General features: G+C 38.2%; 1 protein-coding gene across 3 annotated transcripts in view; it reads right to left on the bottom strand.

Moving 5' to 3' along the window:
• Pank1 (pantothenate kinase 1) overlaps positions 1 to 19,400 on the bottom strand; it is an 88,108-nt gene that overhangs the window by 5,671 nt on the left and 63,037 nt on the right. For all 3 annotated transcript variants that reach the window (XM_013017163.1, XM_013017159.1, XM_013017162.1), the window contains exons 2-5: positions 17,481 to 17,833; positions 9,513 to 9,766; positions 4,664 to 4,840; positions 4,028 to 4,151 (exon numbers count right to left, since the gene is read on the bottom strand). In XM_013017163.1, coding sequence (XP_012872617.1) covers positions 4,028 to 4,151; positions 4,664 to 4,840; positions 9,513 to 9,766; positions 17,481 to 17,816 — 891 coding nt within the window. In that variant the 5' untranslated portion in view covers positions 17,817 to 17,833. The remainder of the gene's footprint in view (positions 1 to 4,027; positions 4,152 to 4,663; positions 4,841 to 9,512; positions 9,767 to 17,480; positions 17,834 to 19,400) is intronic.

The following is a 19,400-nucleotide window of genomic DNA, read 5'->3' as shown; positions in this document are numbered from 1 at the left end:
CTACTTTCCAAAGTGGTTGAACAAATTTACACTCCCACCAACAATGCAGTAAGGTTCCCTTCTGTCCACATCCCCTCCAGCATCTGTTGTTGTTAAAGTTCTTGATTATAGCCATTCTAACTGGGGTGAGGTGGTATCAGTGTTGTTTTGATTTGCATTTCTTTTATGGCTAGAGAGGTTGAACATTTCTTCATGCGTCTATTGGCCATCCTTCTTTCCTCTTCAGAGAAGTTTCTCTGTAAATCTTTAGCCCACTTATTTATTGGGCAGTTGTTTCTTTGAGGATTTGCAGCATTATTTACCATAGCTAAGATATGGAACCAACCCAGATGCCCCTCAGTAGATGAATGTATCAAGAAAATGTGGTATATATATATATATATATATATATGTATGTATACAATGGAATTCTATGCCTCCATCAGAAAGAATGACAGTGCCCCATTTGTTAGGAAATGGAAAGACTTGGAAAAATTATATTAAGTGAAGTAAGCCAGCCCAAAGAAACATGGGTCCCATGGTTTCCCTTATTTGTAATAACTAGTATATGTCTGAGACAAGCAGAAAAGGTCAGGTAAGTTGATGTTAGGTGAAATGAACCCCAAGATAAGGACTCAAATGTTTTATCTTTCTTGCTATTGTTTCTAATATATTTATAAGGTGATTTTTTTTGTTGCTTTGTATGTCCCTCCCTCAGGATATAACCCCTGTATTTGATGTTGGTATAATTTGTGGAAGGGAAGGGAAAACACAAATTGTTTAAATAGGGATAAAGGTTGACCCACTGCAACAATGAGATGTACAAGACGCTATGTCGAAAAATGAACTTTACAACTCTGGAGGGGAGGGGGAGGTAGCTGAGGAGGTGGGAGGGAAGGGATGGTAAAGGGAAACAAAGGAGGAGACAACAATGCTTGATAAGAAATGTATTCATTACCTTACTCATGTAATTGTAACCCCTCTATATGGTATTTTCATAATAAAATAATATTAATAGTTTTTTTTTTAAAAGATTGGAAAAGATCAGCTGGGTGCCAGTGGTGGCTCACGCCTGTAATCCTAGCTATTCAGGAGGCTGAGATTTGAGGACTGCAGTTTAAAGCCAGCCCCGGCAAGAAAAGTCGTGAAACTCTTATTCCAGTTAACCACCAGAAAACCAGAAGTGGTGCTGTGGCTCAAGTGGTAGAGTTCTAGTCTTGAGCTGAAGAGCTGATGGACAGTGCCCAGGCCCAGAGTTCAAGCCCATGACTAACCAAAAAAAAAAAAAATCAAAAAGCTTGATAAACTTCTTGGGAAAAACTTTTAATTTTATATTTTGCTTGATGGGAAAATAAATTAGAACCACCTTTATGTAACAAATTTTATAATATCTGCAAAAAGCACAACTAAAATATCCTCTGACTCAGCAATTTCCCTTCTGGGAATTTATCCTATCATCATACTAGTATTTGCATAGAAATACATGTGTAGATATTTATATACTCTATATAAATAGACTGCAGCCTTTTAATACAGTAAACACTTGAAAAAAGGAAATACTATTAGAAAAGCAATCAAATCAAGCACAGCACATTTATGTTAGGATGCTAGAGGACTATTAAAAATGATGTTACTCAGCCAGGTGCCAGTGGCTCATACCTTCAAGCTTAGCCACTCAGGAGGTTGAGATTTGAGGACTGTGGTTCAAAGCCAGCTGGGCAGAAGTCTCTGTGAGACTCTTTTCTCCAATTAACCACGCACGCGCACACACACACACACACACACACACACACACACACACACACACAAATGTGACTTAGATTGCCAAGGATGGTCTCTATATATTATGTAAAAATGTAAGGCAATATATTTGGTGTTGCATATTGAAACATATGTAGACTGATAAAGAGAAGGAGGAGGAGAAGGAGGAAGAAGACAAATAAAGCATTTGCATATGTGAGAACAAGTCATGGTAACTGTTTAGTCTGAGATGATAGTTATGTGAAGGTTCTCTAAATACTATTCTCCTTCCTTTATAGGTACTTACAAATTTTCATAATAAAAGCCTGATAAAGTACAATATAGAACAGCATGTAGAAGGTGAATTGTATGGTTTGTGGATTATATCTTGGTAAAATTGAGTCTGCTACCTTTAATGAGATATATTTATTCTACATTGCATACAGCATATGATACTACTACTAGTAATAATAATACTTAAAAAACAAAACAAGGGCAGCCTTATCTAGTAAGGTTCATGAAGAGCAGGGTGAAACTGGTGGCTCATTTCCTTGTCTTTCCTTGTCCTTTCCCAGGTCTTTTAAATTCTATTTAGAATTTTATCTATTCAAAACCATAGATAGTATGATTTAAAGTTATGAGGAAGCATTTCCAGCATTCTGATTATGCTAACAAAATGTTTAGACTTAGTATGTGGTACCCCAGAGTATGAAATGGGTAAAATCTAAGATTTCAACAACAGAAAAGGTGGAGCCTTGGTTTCTGCTCTCTCATGGAAATACGAGGCTGCCAGTTGCTGGGAGCTTGCACAGATGCCTCACCCAGACCCTGAGATAGTGAGTGAGTCCTATCATTCATAAACACCATAGGAACATGTAAAGTAGTTGCTCAAACCAGCATATAATATGGCTACATTTTGAAATAGTGAAAAATGTCAGATATCCTCTCCTAAAGGGATTGTGGTATCTGTAAAAAGATTTGCTGGCTCATTAGAGCAGAATGCAAGGCAGAAGGCAGCTCTGGGGAAAGTAGGGAAAAGGTTATCTATTGCTCTGTGGGGCAAGGGTATTGCCATGTAACTGACCTTTGAGAGCTTGCAACTATATGGTCAACTATGCACATACTAGTTCTAGGGCTTGTTTGGCTACTTGGAAAAGAAACACTCTTTAAAGGTTAATGGTAAAAAATAAACCCTTGGTGAAAATGAATCTCATGATCAACGTGGACTTTGCACAGTCTCTCTAGAATACACTTCTGTCTGAATATAAGCCTCCCATTTAAATTCCATCTGGACCAGAGACTTCCAGAAAAGTCAAAGTTACTCCATTCTGCATCCTAAAAGGTAGCGTCTTTTTATAATGCCAAAGCTCAAAGGCAGAGCCAATTATATTATATTTTATATATAATAACATATTATATATAATGTAATATATAATATATATAATGACTCACAACCTCAATATTCCACTATTTAGCTTAGAGGAGCCTCAAAGGGGTTTAAATGATCTCTAATGTTGTTTCTTGATCTGAATTGTGATGCTATACCTGTGTTTTTGTACAAAAGTCCACTAATTGTACACTAATATTTCATCTCTCTTTTATAGGTATGTCATATTTCTATTAAAGATATATAGTTCAAAACTCCATTACTGATCTATTACGGTTCTCTAATACTTTTCCTATTATTTATCCTATGCTCCAACTATTTTTTCCTATCTTCCTCATAAAGGTCAGAGAGAGAGTTAACTGTTTTACTTTATAAGTCATATTTCAGAAAAGAGTTCTCTTTCTCCCATATTGTAATGTTTCAAAACTTCTTAATAAAGCTTTGTTACCAGCTCCACCCCTTCTTATGCCTGGAACTTTGGCTGGCCTTGGCTGTAGCGAGCTCTCTGTGCTTTGATAGCCCTGTACAATGCTGCTTGAACTCCATGCCACAAGGCAACACTGTAAAGAAGCTGAAAGCAAAGAGAAGATCTAATATTGCAAGTGGAAACATTTTTATGTGCCGTGATTTGCAAGGATGAATAGAACTTCTCACATTTTGGTGGGCACAGGCAGAACTGATGGTTAGAGAGGCTATGGCATGGGTTGGAATTTTGTTTACATTTGTTTTCATCCTGTGTCTACTTAAAAAATAAAAAAACATATTCCTCCTTCATCCCCAAACACCTCCTGTTCTATGAGGTGTGACTATGTAATAAAGGATAGGCGTCTCAAGGATATGTACTTTTGAAAGAGTCGCAGGTTCCACAGTACCAGGGGTGATGCATGAATAACACACAGCTTTCCTGGGTTAAGGCCTTACCTCATTCAGTGCACACATCCGAGCAATGGAGCCAATGTTGTTGGTGATGGTGACCAGTGTGGCTCGGGCGAGGTCTTCCTTGCTGATGGAATCTCGCTTTTCTTTACTCATCATGTTGCCAAAACTATGTTGGAAATATTAGTGAGAGTGTTCAGAAGCATCCTCAGCAGGATCCACACTTCCACCACGGTACTGTGGAGCGCTCTATGAATAAACTGTTCAAACTCAAATAGCCTGATTTTGCTACCATGGTTTGTAAGCAGATAGGATTACTGTATGGATGGCTACCTGCCCCTTTCTTAACAGGGACAAAGTAGTATGGCTATTCATGGGGAAAGTTTCTCAATGTCTCTAGATCTGGACAAGAATGGAACAAGGGAAACTGTTGTAGTTTTCCAGAACCTTCTTTCAAAGTTGCCTTATTTTAAGCACAAGCATGGAGAGCCAAATGTCTCAGTGCTTCAATTAAGGACAAGAGATCAAGTGTGAGATCTACAAAGATAGATATTTGTACCAGGCTGCAGGCTGGTCGGGTTGCTATTTTAAAAATTAAGGATAATAACAATGAAATGAAGGCCAGGATGGAGAGGCTGCCTCATGTTCAATCACTACAGCTCCTCGCTACTTTGTCTCTACCTTGATGCTACAGCAGATCCTTGAAGGCCAAATCGTTCATAGTCTCCTCCGTAAATGTCCTTCACCAGCTTATCAACATTGGTGCTGTCGCCTTTAGCTGCCATTTCCAGAGCTTCTTCAAAGGTCTCACAACCAGTCAGCAAGCAACATAGGCCTAGGAATGTTCCACCTCCAAGACTAAAGGAACAACAAGGTTCATTTTTTTAAATTTTATCTTAAGATACTCCCATCCAAGTCCCCAACTACATTAAAATCATTGTTATGAATTAAGAAAAACAAAAACAAAGCAAAGGGGCACTTCTGTTGAAGTGCTAGAGTGCAAAACAGCTTTAGAGTTAGATTGTAGAAGAGGGCAGAGATCAAAATTGATCCTGAAGGGAAACTTGCCCTTAAATTTGAGAACAAACAAGAAACATTCTCACTGATTTCCGTTGTGAGACCTTCAGCTAGCCGCTAACCTGTCTTCCTACCTATGACAAGGGGCCAGATCATGATCTCTTTCCTTTGGATGGTCTAAAGCAGCAAATTACCATTATAACACCACAGGCAGCTGAAAACAAATATTAAGTAAAAGAAATTGTACTTAGTTCACAAGTATGGAGCCAAACCATCCAATGACAAAACTGACTCTTCTGCAAAGAGCCAGTCTGAAGGCTTCCTTTTCACTGACTTTTCTTCTCCAGCAGAGCAAATCTTATACACGATTTTTGTTTTGTTTTTGTTTGGGGAGAACTATTGATTTATTGGATAGCGATTTTTTTTTCTAGCAGTCTTTTGAGAAAAATTGATGTTTTACTTACCACCAAATAGAAAAAGGTCACAAAATGGTTCTAATGCTTCAACTACGTTTTAGAAGCTTTCAGTTGTTTTTAGGAGACAAATCTTCTAAGCTAGGTTTTGGGGCCCTAATTCAGAACTAATTATAGTAGCTGAGAATAACCACAATTGTGTATTCATATGAAAGTTGCCTAGTGAAAAGAAAAGCCAACCTCCTACCAGGGAAATCATAGCAGAAAATGGAGTTCTAATCCCTAAATTGTTGGACTAGGTTTCATTCTTTGTTTTCCATTAAAAAATAAATGTAATAGAACTAGCTGTTCATGTCAATTGATCGGAGGCCCTAATAAGCCACTAGCTCTGGGAACAGAACTTGTGTTGGGGCATTGGCTTTTAATTCTAAAGACAGAAAATCAAGTTGGGATATGGTTCTTTTGACATAAGAATATTTGGATATAATATTTTGATATAAAATATTTAAATATTTAGGGTATATTATTATCTATTATCAATGACTAGTAACAAGAAGGTTCCAGATTATAGACAGATAGTTCTGTTAATTGCATCTACAGCAAAACCTCGTGTAATATTCTTAAACTGTGATTCTTACAGAAATACAGTCTTGATGGAAATGATGGAGTCTTTTTCATGGAAAATTATGTAGGTAGGCACCATTAGTAGCACCTACCTAAATTGTAGAAACAGGGCCATGAGGAAACAGAGTTCCATATTCAATGCTAAACTGACAACTCAGACCAAAGGAATTCTGAATTCCTTCTAAGAACGTTTATCTTAATTTACATTTACATGGAAAGTCATGCCAACATTGTTGGCTTCAGTCTACCATACAAAGTGTGTGTGTATGTGTGTGTGTGTGTGTGTATGTGTGAGTGTTTTGTGATGCTAGGGATTGAATTAAGGATCTTGCTCATGTTAGGCAAGTACTCTGCCTACCACTTAGCTATATTCCTATTCCTGCTAGTGTGTCTGAATAGGGACACTTTTTGCGTTGGCCAGTGCTTTGATGTTTTGTGCCTATATATTTTAGGGAAGAAATCTTTGCTTATATTTCTAGCTTCATAATATCTTTCATCCCTACTAATCTTTCTTTGAACATTAAGGACCATCTGAACCACCGCATTCAATGATCTACCCCAACTGTAGGCAATTTAAGAAATTGGCTGACTTAGAAAGAAGGTAATTCATCAACTGATGTGTTGGTATAAGTGAGAAAGGGCAAGTACAACTGGAAAAATGACAGGTGATTCCAGATAAAGAGTCAAATGAGGAAAGCAAGCATGAGTTTGCACAGCTGGCACACTGCAGAGAAGAGGGAAGGATGCATGGTAACAGAAGAGCCAACAGTTTCCTAGTACTTTATTAACATCCTCAATCTGCCAACCATTACTTGATCACGTGATTTTCTTGCTCACCATCAGATATACATGTTTGTTTTGGCAGACACACAGTAAAACTCTTACTACACCAGACACAAAAATTGTGTTGCTAGACAAAGCCATTGATGAGCATCATCAGCTATCATTGTGATTTTAAAGAGAAGTAAAATAAATCTTCAGTAAACTCATCTTATTTTTTCCTTTCAGTGCTGAGGATGGAACCCAGGACTATGCGCATTCCAGTTCTACCTCTGAACTACATCCCCAGCCCCAGTTACTCATTTTAGTAATTAAGCTGTTGACAACTGCGGAACATTGGTCATTAATGAACACAGATGGGCATTACCTTTAAATAGGTTCAATAAAAGTGAGACATATACTGTTACTTTTGCCAAAGATTCTAGGTTCATTATATTTAAACAAATCCGATTCTAACAATGTCAGCTGTAAAATACATTTAAAAACACATTTAAAACAAAATTGAAAGAGTACTGTGGTAAAATGGCTTCTAAAAATATTCTAATATGGGAAAATAGTATGTAACACAATAGGAAAAGCTATCAGTTCACAAGAGGAGTAGAAAATCTTGCTCTTATCAGTGATTCTCAAAGTGTGTTCCACTTGATGATGTTAACTGCAAAGTTTACAGTTTATGTTGGAGGTTTTATAACTTGGATGGATCAAAGAGGTCTTTGAGCCCAGTGTAGCAACACAACCTAGAATCCCTGTTTTGGGAAGGCTGAGGAAGGATGATTGCAAGGATGACGCCTGTTTGTACTACCTAGTGAAACCTTGCTCAGGGAGGGAGGGAAGAAGAGAGGGATGGAGGGAGGGAGAAAGCAAGGAAGGAAGGAAGGAAGGAAGGAAGGAAAGAAGGAAGGAAGTGAAGGAGAAAAGGAGGAAGGGAAAGATTTTTGACAAAATCACTCTGGTTGGGGTATCAAAAGCTCCATAGATTTGATGACTCAATGCCCCTTCAGTAGCTTTAGCAGTCTCCAAAAGGGATTCCCATTAACACATTTCCCAAATCACTGGTTGATGTGAGAACCTATAAATATCCAAATAGAATTTGTTGAGGATTGAAGAACACTGGTCATGAACTGGCTTTTTATCAATAATTAGATTTTTATAGGGATTATTTCACATGAAAGAGAAGCCAAAGCCACAACTGATTCTTGGCAGCTATTCAAAATGACCCAGCTCCCTAGCTTTCCACCTGTTATATAACTGATGAAACAGTGAATATTTCATCAATGGAACTAATTGTGGAAATGTTTAGCTTATTGTTACCTTGAGACTAGCTTTACCGACTCCTGGCAGAATGTCTATTGTATTATTTGTTTTTGATTTTTTAAAAAATTACTATACCACGATTAGGAGATTACTCTCTAAGTAAAAGCAGTTCCGGTGAAGTGCCCTGTCTCAGAATTCCTGAAAACGATGGGCTGAGTTTTGATTCATGGATAAACAAACAAGCTTCTGTACTGACACACAGAACCTCCTACATTCCGTAACAGGCTTTAGTCACTGCGCACCTGGTTTCTCTGCAACATCACTATTGATATTTGGAGCTTGCTAATTTCTTTGATTTTGGAGGAGCTGCTCTAGGCACTGTCAGATTTCAGCAGTATCCTCAACTTCATTGTACTAGATGCCATCAACATCCTACTTCCATGGATGACAATAAAAAATGTCTCTAGACATTGCCAAACATAAATTATGTAGATCCATCAGCAATTATGACAACACACTGAAAAACAGAAGTTCTACTTATAATGGGTGAGAAGTACTGTGATATTTCAGTGCCCTGAAAGCTTCTAAAAACAATATGTACCAACAACCTGCATGACAGAAATGAGGATACCGAGACCTAGAAAAGTAACATGAAGTCTTCAATCTGTCAATAACAATGGTTTCACCAGGCACCTGGTGATTCACACCTAAAATTTATCCTAGCTACTCAGAAGTCTAAGATCTGAGAACTGCAGTTCAAAGCCAGCCCAAGTTAAAAAAAAAAAACACAATCAGAAAAAAAAGAAAAAGAAAAAAAGCTGATTAATTATGGAGACACAGCTCAGGTGGCAATGTACTAGCCATGAGTAAAAATGCTGAGCAAGACACAATGCCCTAGTGCCCTGAGTTCAAGCCCCAGTACTAGTATACACAAACATACACACAAACGTACAAAACAATATTTTCAATACCATATCCCAAAGTACATTCTAATGCCATTCATTCCTTAACTTGTTCCTCTAAAAATAGTTTTTTTGGTCCAATATGTTAGAGGAATACTTCATAACAAATGTTTAATTTTATTTACACTAGAGCTTCTCAAAAATATCTGACAAAAAAGGGGGCGCTGGTGGCTCATTCCTATAGTCCTAGCTACTTAGGAGATGAAGATCTAAGACAGTCCTCCTAGGCAGAAAAGTCCAAGAGACTCTTCTCTCCAATTAACCAGCAAAAAGTCAGAAATGGAGGTGTGACTCACATGGTTGAGTGTCAGCCAGCCTTGAGCAAGAGCTTGAGGCCAGAGTTCAAGCTCCAGTACTGGCCCCAAAACAACAACAACAACAAAGAACATATTCAACACAAAGATTTACTATGCATTAATCATCAAGGAAGCAGCCTGATTGTACGAACAAAGCGGTTCCTCTAATGAAAACCATGTTTACCTGGTCCCTGTAACTCTTTTATAGTTGTCCTTGGAGTACACTGCTAGAATGCTGACACCTGAGCCCATGTTAACCAGCAACATAGGGTATGGGTTATCAAGGCAGTATGGCTTTTTTTGACACAATTCAGGATTTGTGGGATTTTCAAAGTAGTAACATTCTGGCTTGCCATTGAAGCCCACAGAATCGACGTAAAGCAGACCCTGTATCAGGCAGTCCAGTTCATCCAGTTTATGGAGCTGTAGGTCAGCAATCTGAAAGAAAACAAAACCTTGTGAGATGCCATGGACTACCTTGGAGGAAGCCCCAAATTGGGCCATTCAATTTAAAAGAAGGAAGCATCCTATCCAGTTATGGCATCATGCTGATAATCAACCAATCTACTGTTAAATACCTATATACAAGGGAGAAGATGGAGCTTTCCTGGTTGCTGGAAAAGGGCCTTTCAGTGTCTTTGATGGCTCTGAACCTGCGAATGTAACCTTAGAAAAACATCTTTGTAGATGTTAAAGATCTTGAAGAAACCATCTTAGATCATCTGGGTGGGCCTTAAACCCAACAGCTAGAGTCATTTTAAGGCACATACAGAAAGACACGAAAGACCCAAAGAAGACTGTGAAGATGAAGATGATCACCTAGAATCATTGTCTAATAATTAGGGTTTGCTAGACATGTCAACATGTATTTCCCAGACTCAAAACCACCATTTTGAGTCTTTGTTTCCACTTTTTGCATAGGGAATAGAAAATGTTTCTCTGAGCCACCTGCTAGTGGTTTAGGTCTGTAACCCTAGCCTCTTAGGAAGCTGAGATCTGAGGATCAAGGTTCAAAGCCAGCCCAGGCAGGAGAGTCTGTGAGAGTCTTGTCTCTACTAACCACCAGAAAACTGAGAGTAGATCTGTGGCTCAACGTGGTAGAGTGCTAGCCTTGAACAAAAGAATTCAGGGACAGTTCCCAGGCCCTGAGTTCAAGTCCCGTGACTAACAAAAGAAAGAGAGAAAAAAAAAGAAAATGTTTCTCCCTTTTCTCCCCCATGGTCTCTGTCTCTGTCTCCATGTTTGTCTCGTCTCTGTGTGTGTGTGTGTGTGTGTCTAACTCTGTCTCTCTGTTTTTCTCTCTCTCCTGGTTCTGAATAATCTAGCTGAAGGTTGCCAATTTGCTTAACAGTCTTCCTTGCTCTCTATTAACCCTTTGCTTTGCCACTTAAAAAACAACCAAAAAACCCAGAACTAATGAAAAAAAAGTCTTATCAATGAGTATCATTAATGTTTTTCTGTGGTAAAGATGCATAGAAAATAATGTTCACTGAGTGAACAACAAGCAAAGAACTACCAGCCAACTACTCTCTGTTTTTGTTTGTTTTTGCTTGTGTTTTGCTTGTGTTTTGTTTCTGTGCTGGTACTGGGGCCTGAAGTCAGGGCCTAACTATTATCCTTTACCTTTTTTGCTCAAGGCTGGTGCACTACCATTTGCATCATAGTTCTACTTCCTTCTTTTTGATGGTTAGTTGCAGATAAGAGTTTCTCAGACTTTCTTGTTTAGGCTACTTTGAACTATGGTCCTCAGATATCTGCCTCATTAACCACCAGGCATGAACCACCAGAGCCTGTCTTTCTGTTGTCTTATCTTCATTGTTATAAAGGGTACTGTTTCTAGAGACTGGAAACAACCTAAACAATTATTAGACTTAGATATTTTACTAAAGAAAATCATCTTCATTATAAAAATTACCAAGTATTACGTGAAAAAGATTTGACTTTGCATCACTAATCTGAATTTTCTATTTAATAAAGCTGACTGAAATCTCTATATGAAAAACAGAACTACTTAGAATAATGTAAGGTTGGTGGTGGAAATATTTTTGATACATGGAAATAAACACTCGAAATGAGGCTTGATGAATAAGTAAATATGACCCATAAATGATTCTTAATGACTTTTTTCTCCTAGTTCTAGGGCTTGAACTCAGAGCCTTGTACTCTATCAATTGAGCCACAGCTCCACTTCCAGTTTTTTGCTGATTAACTGGCAATAAGAATCTCATGGATTTGTCTGCTTTGAACATGTATCCTCAGATTTTAACCTCCTGAGTAGCTAAGATTTTTATAGCCATAAGCCAGGGCAACTAATGTTAATTCTTAGTAACTAAAACTTTTGAATGAGATGCATATAGTTACACATGTTTTAAGATAGGCATGTGATAGGTCCAGAACTCTCCTGATGTTTGAAAGACTATACTGTGACATAGGGTAAATATCTTCCTGTGCTCCCAGATTCCACAGTCTTCCATTGCACTTACAGCACTGATGACAATCTGGCTATTTTCTGGTTCATCATGGGCCCGTAGGGCCCATGCTAAATTCCTTTCTCTACTCAACACTTAGTAAAACATCTATTAAGTGAACATGGAAAGTTATACACCAACCCAATCTGAAAAGTGGCAATTTCATCAGCATTTTTAGGAACCACAAGTAAAACTTGCTTAAAAATTAATCAGAGTTTCACCAACAATATTGACAGAGTCAACATAAACATGGACAGAGACATAGTATGTCCAGATGGACACCCTGAAACTATACTGAGGAAAAAAAGAAAACACCTATGAAAGTAAATAAACTAAGCACCTTTGCTCTGAAAGAAGACATCATTATTTCACCTTTCCCCTCAAAATGATTTCCAAGTGCAACAAGCAAACAAACACCTCTTCTACACATTTTATTGAGGGACAGGTATTTTTGGATCCCCAAGGCCAAGCAGCCCTAGAAGGCTAACAAACATTATTATCTTAGTCATCTTATTTATCTTTTTTTGTCACTGTTGTTCAGATATGTAGGAAAAAGAGGTACAGCCAAATTGCTATTTGGATTTTCAAGCAGGCCCTGTGAAAATGAGAACAAGTTGGGAATTAAATCCCAAACTTTGTAGTTTCTTAGTAACGATGAATTGGGATTTGTAGAAAGCTTGCACCAGGTAAAGATTACAGCTAAGAAGAAACATTTTCTTTGGTCTGAGTTTTTTTTTTTTTTTTATAATTGGGTCAAAAACTCATGCCTACAGATGACAGTAAGAAAACATAAAAGAGTAAGGTCCAGAACTAGGACACAAATAATAGAATAACGAGGACTGTGCCAACAGGACAACTACACATATTACAGTTCATCTCCAGCACATCATGTGGTCATGAGGGCTTGGAGTTGCCCGATGATCTTACTTTTTTGAAATTCAGATATAACGTAAACTTTTAATATGTTGACAACTAGTTAAATAGTTTTGGTTTATACATTGCAGGCCAAAGTCACTCAAACAAGAATGTGCATATCAGGGTTCTTAAACTTTTTATGTATCAGAATCATCTTTGTTAAAAAAAAATACAGACAGACAGACAGACACACACACACACACACACACAGAGCTGTGCTTCATGACCCTAGTGTTTTTAATTGTGTTTCCAGTAATAACCTAGATGATGCTAAAGATGCTGGCATCTAAATCAAACTTCACATACTCTCCCCAATAGCTCCTACCCTAGGTTAATTCAAAAAATCAAATGAGATGCTTGTATGAAGATGCTTTGGAAAGGATAATACAAGTGATTTATGATTACTATACACATGAGAAGTAAAACAACTTAGGTGCTCTTAGGAGAAGTTGAAAAACATTTTGAAATACTTCTAATTTGAACACTCATTTTTAGAGAACATTCAGGGATTGCTTACATATTAAAATTAGAAAAAAATATGGATCTTAAATATAGGCAGGCTAATTTCCAAAAGGGTTTCCTTCTATGCTGTAGCTTAGTCTATCAAAAATACCTAACTAAGTAAACAAAAATCATCCCAAAAGATAGAACCATCTCAAGAGGGTCCACATCTACTCCCTGGGAAGAGACTATAGCCCTACCCCTAGCCAGTCATATCACTCACTTGCAAGAGAGAAATAAAGTACCAAAGCTGTTCACCGAAATGAGTAAATACAAATCAGTATAATATATGATACTTCCCAAAGTGTTGCTTTTTTGTTTTTGTTTTTTGTCAGTCGTGGGGCTTGAAGTCTGGGCTTGGGTGCTGTCTGTGAGCTCTTCAGCTCAAGGCAAGCGCTCTACTGCTTGAGCCACAGCACCACTTCCTGTTTTCTAGTAGTTTATTGGAGATAAGAGTCTCACAGGCTTTCCTGCCCAGGCTGGCTTTGAACCGCAATCCTCAGATCTCAGCCTCCTGAGTAGCTAGGATGACAGGCGTGAGCCACCAGAGCCTGGCCCAAAGTGTTTTTATGGGCCCTAGTTCAGAAATCAACTTGGTAGTGGCAGAAAAGGTTATAATCTGGGCATTTGTGGGCTCATACATGTTATTTTAACTGTTCAAAAGGCTGAGAATTGAGAAGTTAAAAGCAGTGGGGGCAGAAAAGTCTGTGAGATACTTATTTTCAACTAAAAAGGTGTAGTAGAGGTTTGGCTTAAATGGTAGAGCATCAGCCTTGAGCAGAAAATAAAAAGCCAGGGAAGCCAAGTCCTTGAATTGAGCTCAAGGCCAGCTAGACCCTGTTTAAAAATATTTTTTAAAAATAAAGAAATTTGGTTTGGACTATGATATTAATATAAAACAACAAAGAAAGGACCAGAGGAAATAAAAGAAAAAGTAAGAACAATATCACAATGTAGCATGAGTTCAATGGAAAACATTGAAGAAAGGGGGTATATTTAATGCCTGCCTCATAGTTTAGAGCTTTTCCTTGTACAGTCTAAATTAGATCAAGACTAGTTACCATTATCTAAGAATTTAAGTATACTTACTGTATATAACAAGGATAGAGTTATCATACCTAAAAACTGCTATTTGGAGTCTGCTGAAGATAGGTTACTTACACAGATTTTGTTTGTTTTTGTGCCAGTACTGGGGCTTCAACTCAGGGCCTTGTACTCTCACTTGGCTTTCTAACTCAAAGCTGGAGCTTTACCACTTGTACCATACCTCCACTTCCAGCATTTTGCTGGTTAATTGGAAGTAAGAGTCACAGACTTTTGTGTCCAAGCTGGCTATAAATCGGGATCCTCAGGTCTCATCCTCCTGACTTGCTAGGATTACAGGCATGAGCCACCAGCACTTTACTCAGATGTATTTTTAAAACTCCTACCTGAAAAACTCCTATATGTATTTTTAAAACTCCTATCTTAAAAAAATGATTGTATACAACACGAATTTGCATATATGTACTGCTTTATTTTTGTCAGATTGTTTAACATAATATAATATTGAATTTTGCACAACTGTGTGTCCTGGTACTCTCTTCCATCTGTCTACAACATTGGCCCAAATATAAATAGTCACTCTGATACTTCTTCAGGTGTCTCCACCAATATCACGTCATCATAAAGCCTCCAACATTCTATCTTCCTCTCCCTGCCATTTCCTCCTTCAGAGCTCTTATTACCATTTATTGTTTGTTTGATCACTGACTATCTTCCTCTAATAGAATATAGGCAGAAGGTGAGGGGAGCAGGTAGATGTAAGAGCTTTGTTTTGCTGCTAACAGTACTTACCACATAGAAAAGCATGGTAAATTATTCATTCAATGAGTGAATGAAATTGCTCATTGCATAAGTAAAGTCAAAGAGCTTATGGAAGGTGGATGGTAAAACCTAGTCATCCCCACAGAATGTGGATATGGGTACATCACTCAGTGCATGGTCAAACAGGCTATGGGAAGAGACTTAGTGCCAAGATTGATTATGGAGACAGAAGGCCTCTGATGGACTCTTATAGATAGACAATCAGCTTGGTTAGCTATTTAGCAAATTCCAGACCTGTTCCCTGTTCCAGTCTACTCAAGAGGTGATAAGAGCCTGCCCAAAGCTTGATATGACCTTTCTTAGTTCAGAACCTTGAGAAACATACTTATTCATGGCCAGCACAGATTGAGTAACCTTTTACCAGGACATACCTTACCCAAGAGGAGAGACAGAGGCAGTGATAGAGAGGTTGCATAAGTCTACCAGTTATCTTGGCTTACTTGAGCCTTGTTAGTAGAGCCTTGTTAGTAGAGATGGACAGTTGGTATGTCCTTGAAGTACCTAGGAGCTCACAGTACAGCCATTCAGGTATGGGCCAGCATTCATTCAGAGTCAGAATAGAACCCAGCTCTTAGCTAATAGGCAATACTAGATTAGAGCCTCTTAATCAAAATTTAAGCTTTGGTTTCCTCATCCACAGACGGTGAAGGTGCTACACTTCCTTGTTTTCAGAGGTCACCTTCAGTTCTGATGTCCTCTTTCCTCTAATCTATATTACTGAAACCTTTTACAGGTGGTGAAACTGAGGCCCATAAGAAGGACTTGTCCTGCCCAGGGTCTCCTAAATGATAAAATATAGCAACAGGACTATTCTGATCCAATGCTATTCTCATTAGGGAATCAAATTTAGTTTTCCTATCTATATACCTTTTTGGCTTCAAAACTGGTCACTGAGTACCTGTGTTGGTAAAGGACCCTACTGGTTATTCAAATACATGATGGTACCAATCACTACTGCAGGGTAAGGAAAGATGACATGGGAAAAAAAAGAGCCAAAGCCTGCGGATCATCATTCTCAGAATGCTACTCTAGGACTCTGTTGTCAGACCTAGACTGATTACCTACTATAGTCTATATAGCAAATGATGTTAACGGAGATGGCACAATAAAATTTGCATGTAAAGATTATTAGGTTCCATGGATAATGTGTTGGTTTGTTGATTCAACAGTGACAGACTTTATAAACAGACTGGATTGATTCGTTCCATGACTAAACACAGCAGTTTGTACTAAAGGTTTTGAGAATATGTATCTTATAACTTACTTCACTGGATTCTCAACTCTAAAAAGATCAATCCTAAAATCTTCCAGCCTTTCTTTCACTGTTCAATCACTTTTGATTGTCCAACTCTCCCATGATTTTCCAAGATACAAGCTGCACTGATTATTTAACTATATTTTCAATTTGTTCCATGGGAAAAAGCTAAGCAATAAAAAGATTGTTATCTTAACTGGAGAAGATGAGGAAATTGGGACACACAGATGCTAAGTGATTGCTAAATAACAGCATTTGGATGTTCCTCATCCACATCATACAAAGGGTTTCTATGTACCACATCAAGAAAAAGCACTATCCCAACTATGCAGAACCATATTTCCAAAATACTATTAATGAAAGAACTCATTTCTATATACTATCAAAAGTTTGTTTTTTTTCCTTTTCGGTGGCTTGTAGGTCTTGAACTCAGAGCCTGGGCACTGTCCTTGAGCTCTTTTTGATCAAGGTTAGCATTCTCCCACTTTGATGAACAGATCCACTTACAGTTTTCTGGTGGTTAATTGGAGATAAGAGTCTCATGGACTTTCCTGCCCAAGCTGGCTTTGAATCATGATCCTCAGACTCAGCCTACTGAGTGGCCAGGATTACACGCTACCAGCACCTGCCTAAAAGCTTCATTTTGGTTGGTGAATAAAACTTCTGAACTATATTCATAAATCCAAAACACTTAGGGGAGCAAACTGGTAGAGAGAAGTCATAATTCTTAGAAGGATTTACAGAATGCCTTCTGTTCAGTCTCAGTCTATATATCTTTAAGACTGACTCCATAATTACAGGGCAAGTGTCTGTGGAAAATGTTAACCAAAATATGAAACACAGATAAATATTATATCATCTTGCCATATTGCACAGCAATAATTGTAACAGAAATGATGAAAACAATAAATTAATATATACTGAGCTCTTATTAAAAGTCAGGCACATACTATCTCATGTAGTCTTCCTGTACCCACTCTTTAGTCTACAGCTATTTTTGTTTTCTTCTAGGTGAAGAAACCAAGGCACTAGGTAAAGTAAACTTGCCTAGGTCCAAGGTTAGTTGTCAAGTTCTTAGACATGTAATGTCATGGCTGTGGCCATGTGAGAGGCTTGATTTGTTTTGACAAGGACCAGCCCCACTTACCATTCTGAAGTCCTCTTCGAACTTGAAAGCCCCACCTCCCGTGGCACACAGTGTGGTGTGGAGACTGGAGAAGTTCTTCTCGCTGCCCATCTGAATGAACCTGTGCATGGCACAAGTGGGGAAGCGGATGAAGTGCAGGTTCCCTTTGCGCCCACACATGGTCAGGTTTTTCAGTTCTAGGTGGACATCCCGAATCCCAGTTTTCCCATAAGCTGTATTAGATGTCAAATACTTCCGAATGCTCTTGAGGTTCTCCACCTCTTCTTGTTCCTCTTCAGCTGTAATATCCTTTGGTTCAAAGTAGACCAGCTTAACCAGGGTCCCACCAATATCCATACCAAACCATGGGAATGCTAGACACAGAGAAAAAGAAAGAGCACTACTGAATTCTGTACATGCAAACAAATATTCACTTCTTGAGTATTGAAAAAGAAAATACATTGAACATTCAATTTGAAAACTGATTCTGTGTTTTAGAAAGAGCACAAAGAAAAATACATAGTTTTAGAGGTGCTCCTAACTCTGCCTACCCTTCACTCAATGTGAAAAGCTTAGAAGTGAGAAAAGAAATAAGATTCTGCAGTTTTCTAAGTCATTCTTCTGTGCTTCTTTTTTTAAAAAAAATATTGTCAAGATGATGTACAGAGGGGTTACAGTTACATATGTAAGGTAGTGAGCACATTTCTTGCTGAACTTGTTAGCCCTTCCCTCATTTTTCTCCCACTTTCCCTCCCTTCTAACCCCTTCCCTCAGTTGTACAGATCATTTCCAACATATTGTCTTGTGAGTATCACTGTTGCACTGGTTCCCACTTTTTCCTTTATCTCACCATGTTGTTGTTCCCCTTCTCCTCCCTTCCCTAATTCAGAAGGGCATATATACAATACCCAGGTACCAAAATCAGATACAGTGACAATAGGGGATAAATCATAGGGGAAAAAATACAAAAGAAACAGAAATCACAAAGTACATTAAAAACAACAACAACAACAAAAACCCTCTTGTGTCCCCATCCTGGAATTCATTTTACTTAGCAACATCTTGCCAGAACCAAGGAAACAGGTTCCATAGTTTCCTTTATTTGTAATAATTAGTATATGTCTAAGCTAATCCTAGAAGATGAGGATATCTCAATAGCTATGTACACATAACCATACAAGATAATGCTAAGCGAAATGAACTCTTCTGTGCTTCTTAGGTCTAGAGTATCCTGCCAACCTAAAAAATACATGTACAAAGAAGGGATCCAGTGGCTCATGCCTATAACCATATCCTAATTACTCAAAAGGCTTGGATCTCTCTCTCTCTTTCTCTCTCTGTCTCTCTCTCTCTTCTACTCACAGTGTAATATTTTTAGGCACTGTCATATTTTACAAGTGTAGTTTTTATCATCTTACTGAGATCAAGGTCTACCCAAACTTAAGCTTCCTACCACCACCATGGTGGAATGAAAAAGAGCAGGAAGACATCCCAGTAAAGTCATCAGGTGGGACTGGTTCCTGCCATTGATCGATCTAGGATACCCAGATGTTATGATAAAGTCAGCTGTAGCATTGATAAGAGCCTTTGCCATCTTTGCTAGAAGTGATGTTAATTCTAGATAATTCACACCTGTTCCATCTTTCTAAATAGATGTCCTTTAAAAAGTATTTCTTGAGTATTCATCAAAATTCTCAGCAGGAGTACAGGTTCAAAACTAAGGAGAATGAGAAAGAACATCATGGTGGGAGCTCAGGGGAGAGGAAACTGCATTTTCTCTCACTGTCACTGCAACAGAACCTGGGTCATTGTGACTGATTCCTGGGGTGGTCAGCAGCTTTAACTATAAAACCTGTGGTCCTGTTCTGAGATAAAGCAGCAAGGAGAGAGGAAACAGATGTTGGAGACTGGAATAGTATTTGGATTCACATTTTTTTGGGG

This window comes from Dipodomys ordii, unplaced genomic scaffold, assembly GCF_000151885.1.
Source record: "Dipodomys ordii isolate 6190 unplaced genomic scaffold, Dord_2.0 Scaffold34, whole genome shotgun sequence".
Classification (NCBI taxonomy): Eukaryota; Metazoa; Chordata; class Mammalia; order Rodentia; family Heteromyidae; genus Dipodomys; species Dipodomys ordii.
This window is presented reverse-complemented; position numbering and strand designations above follow the sequence as displayed.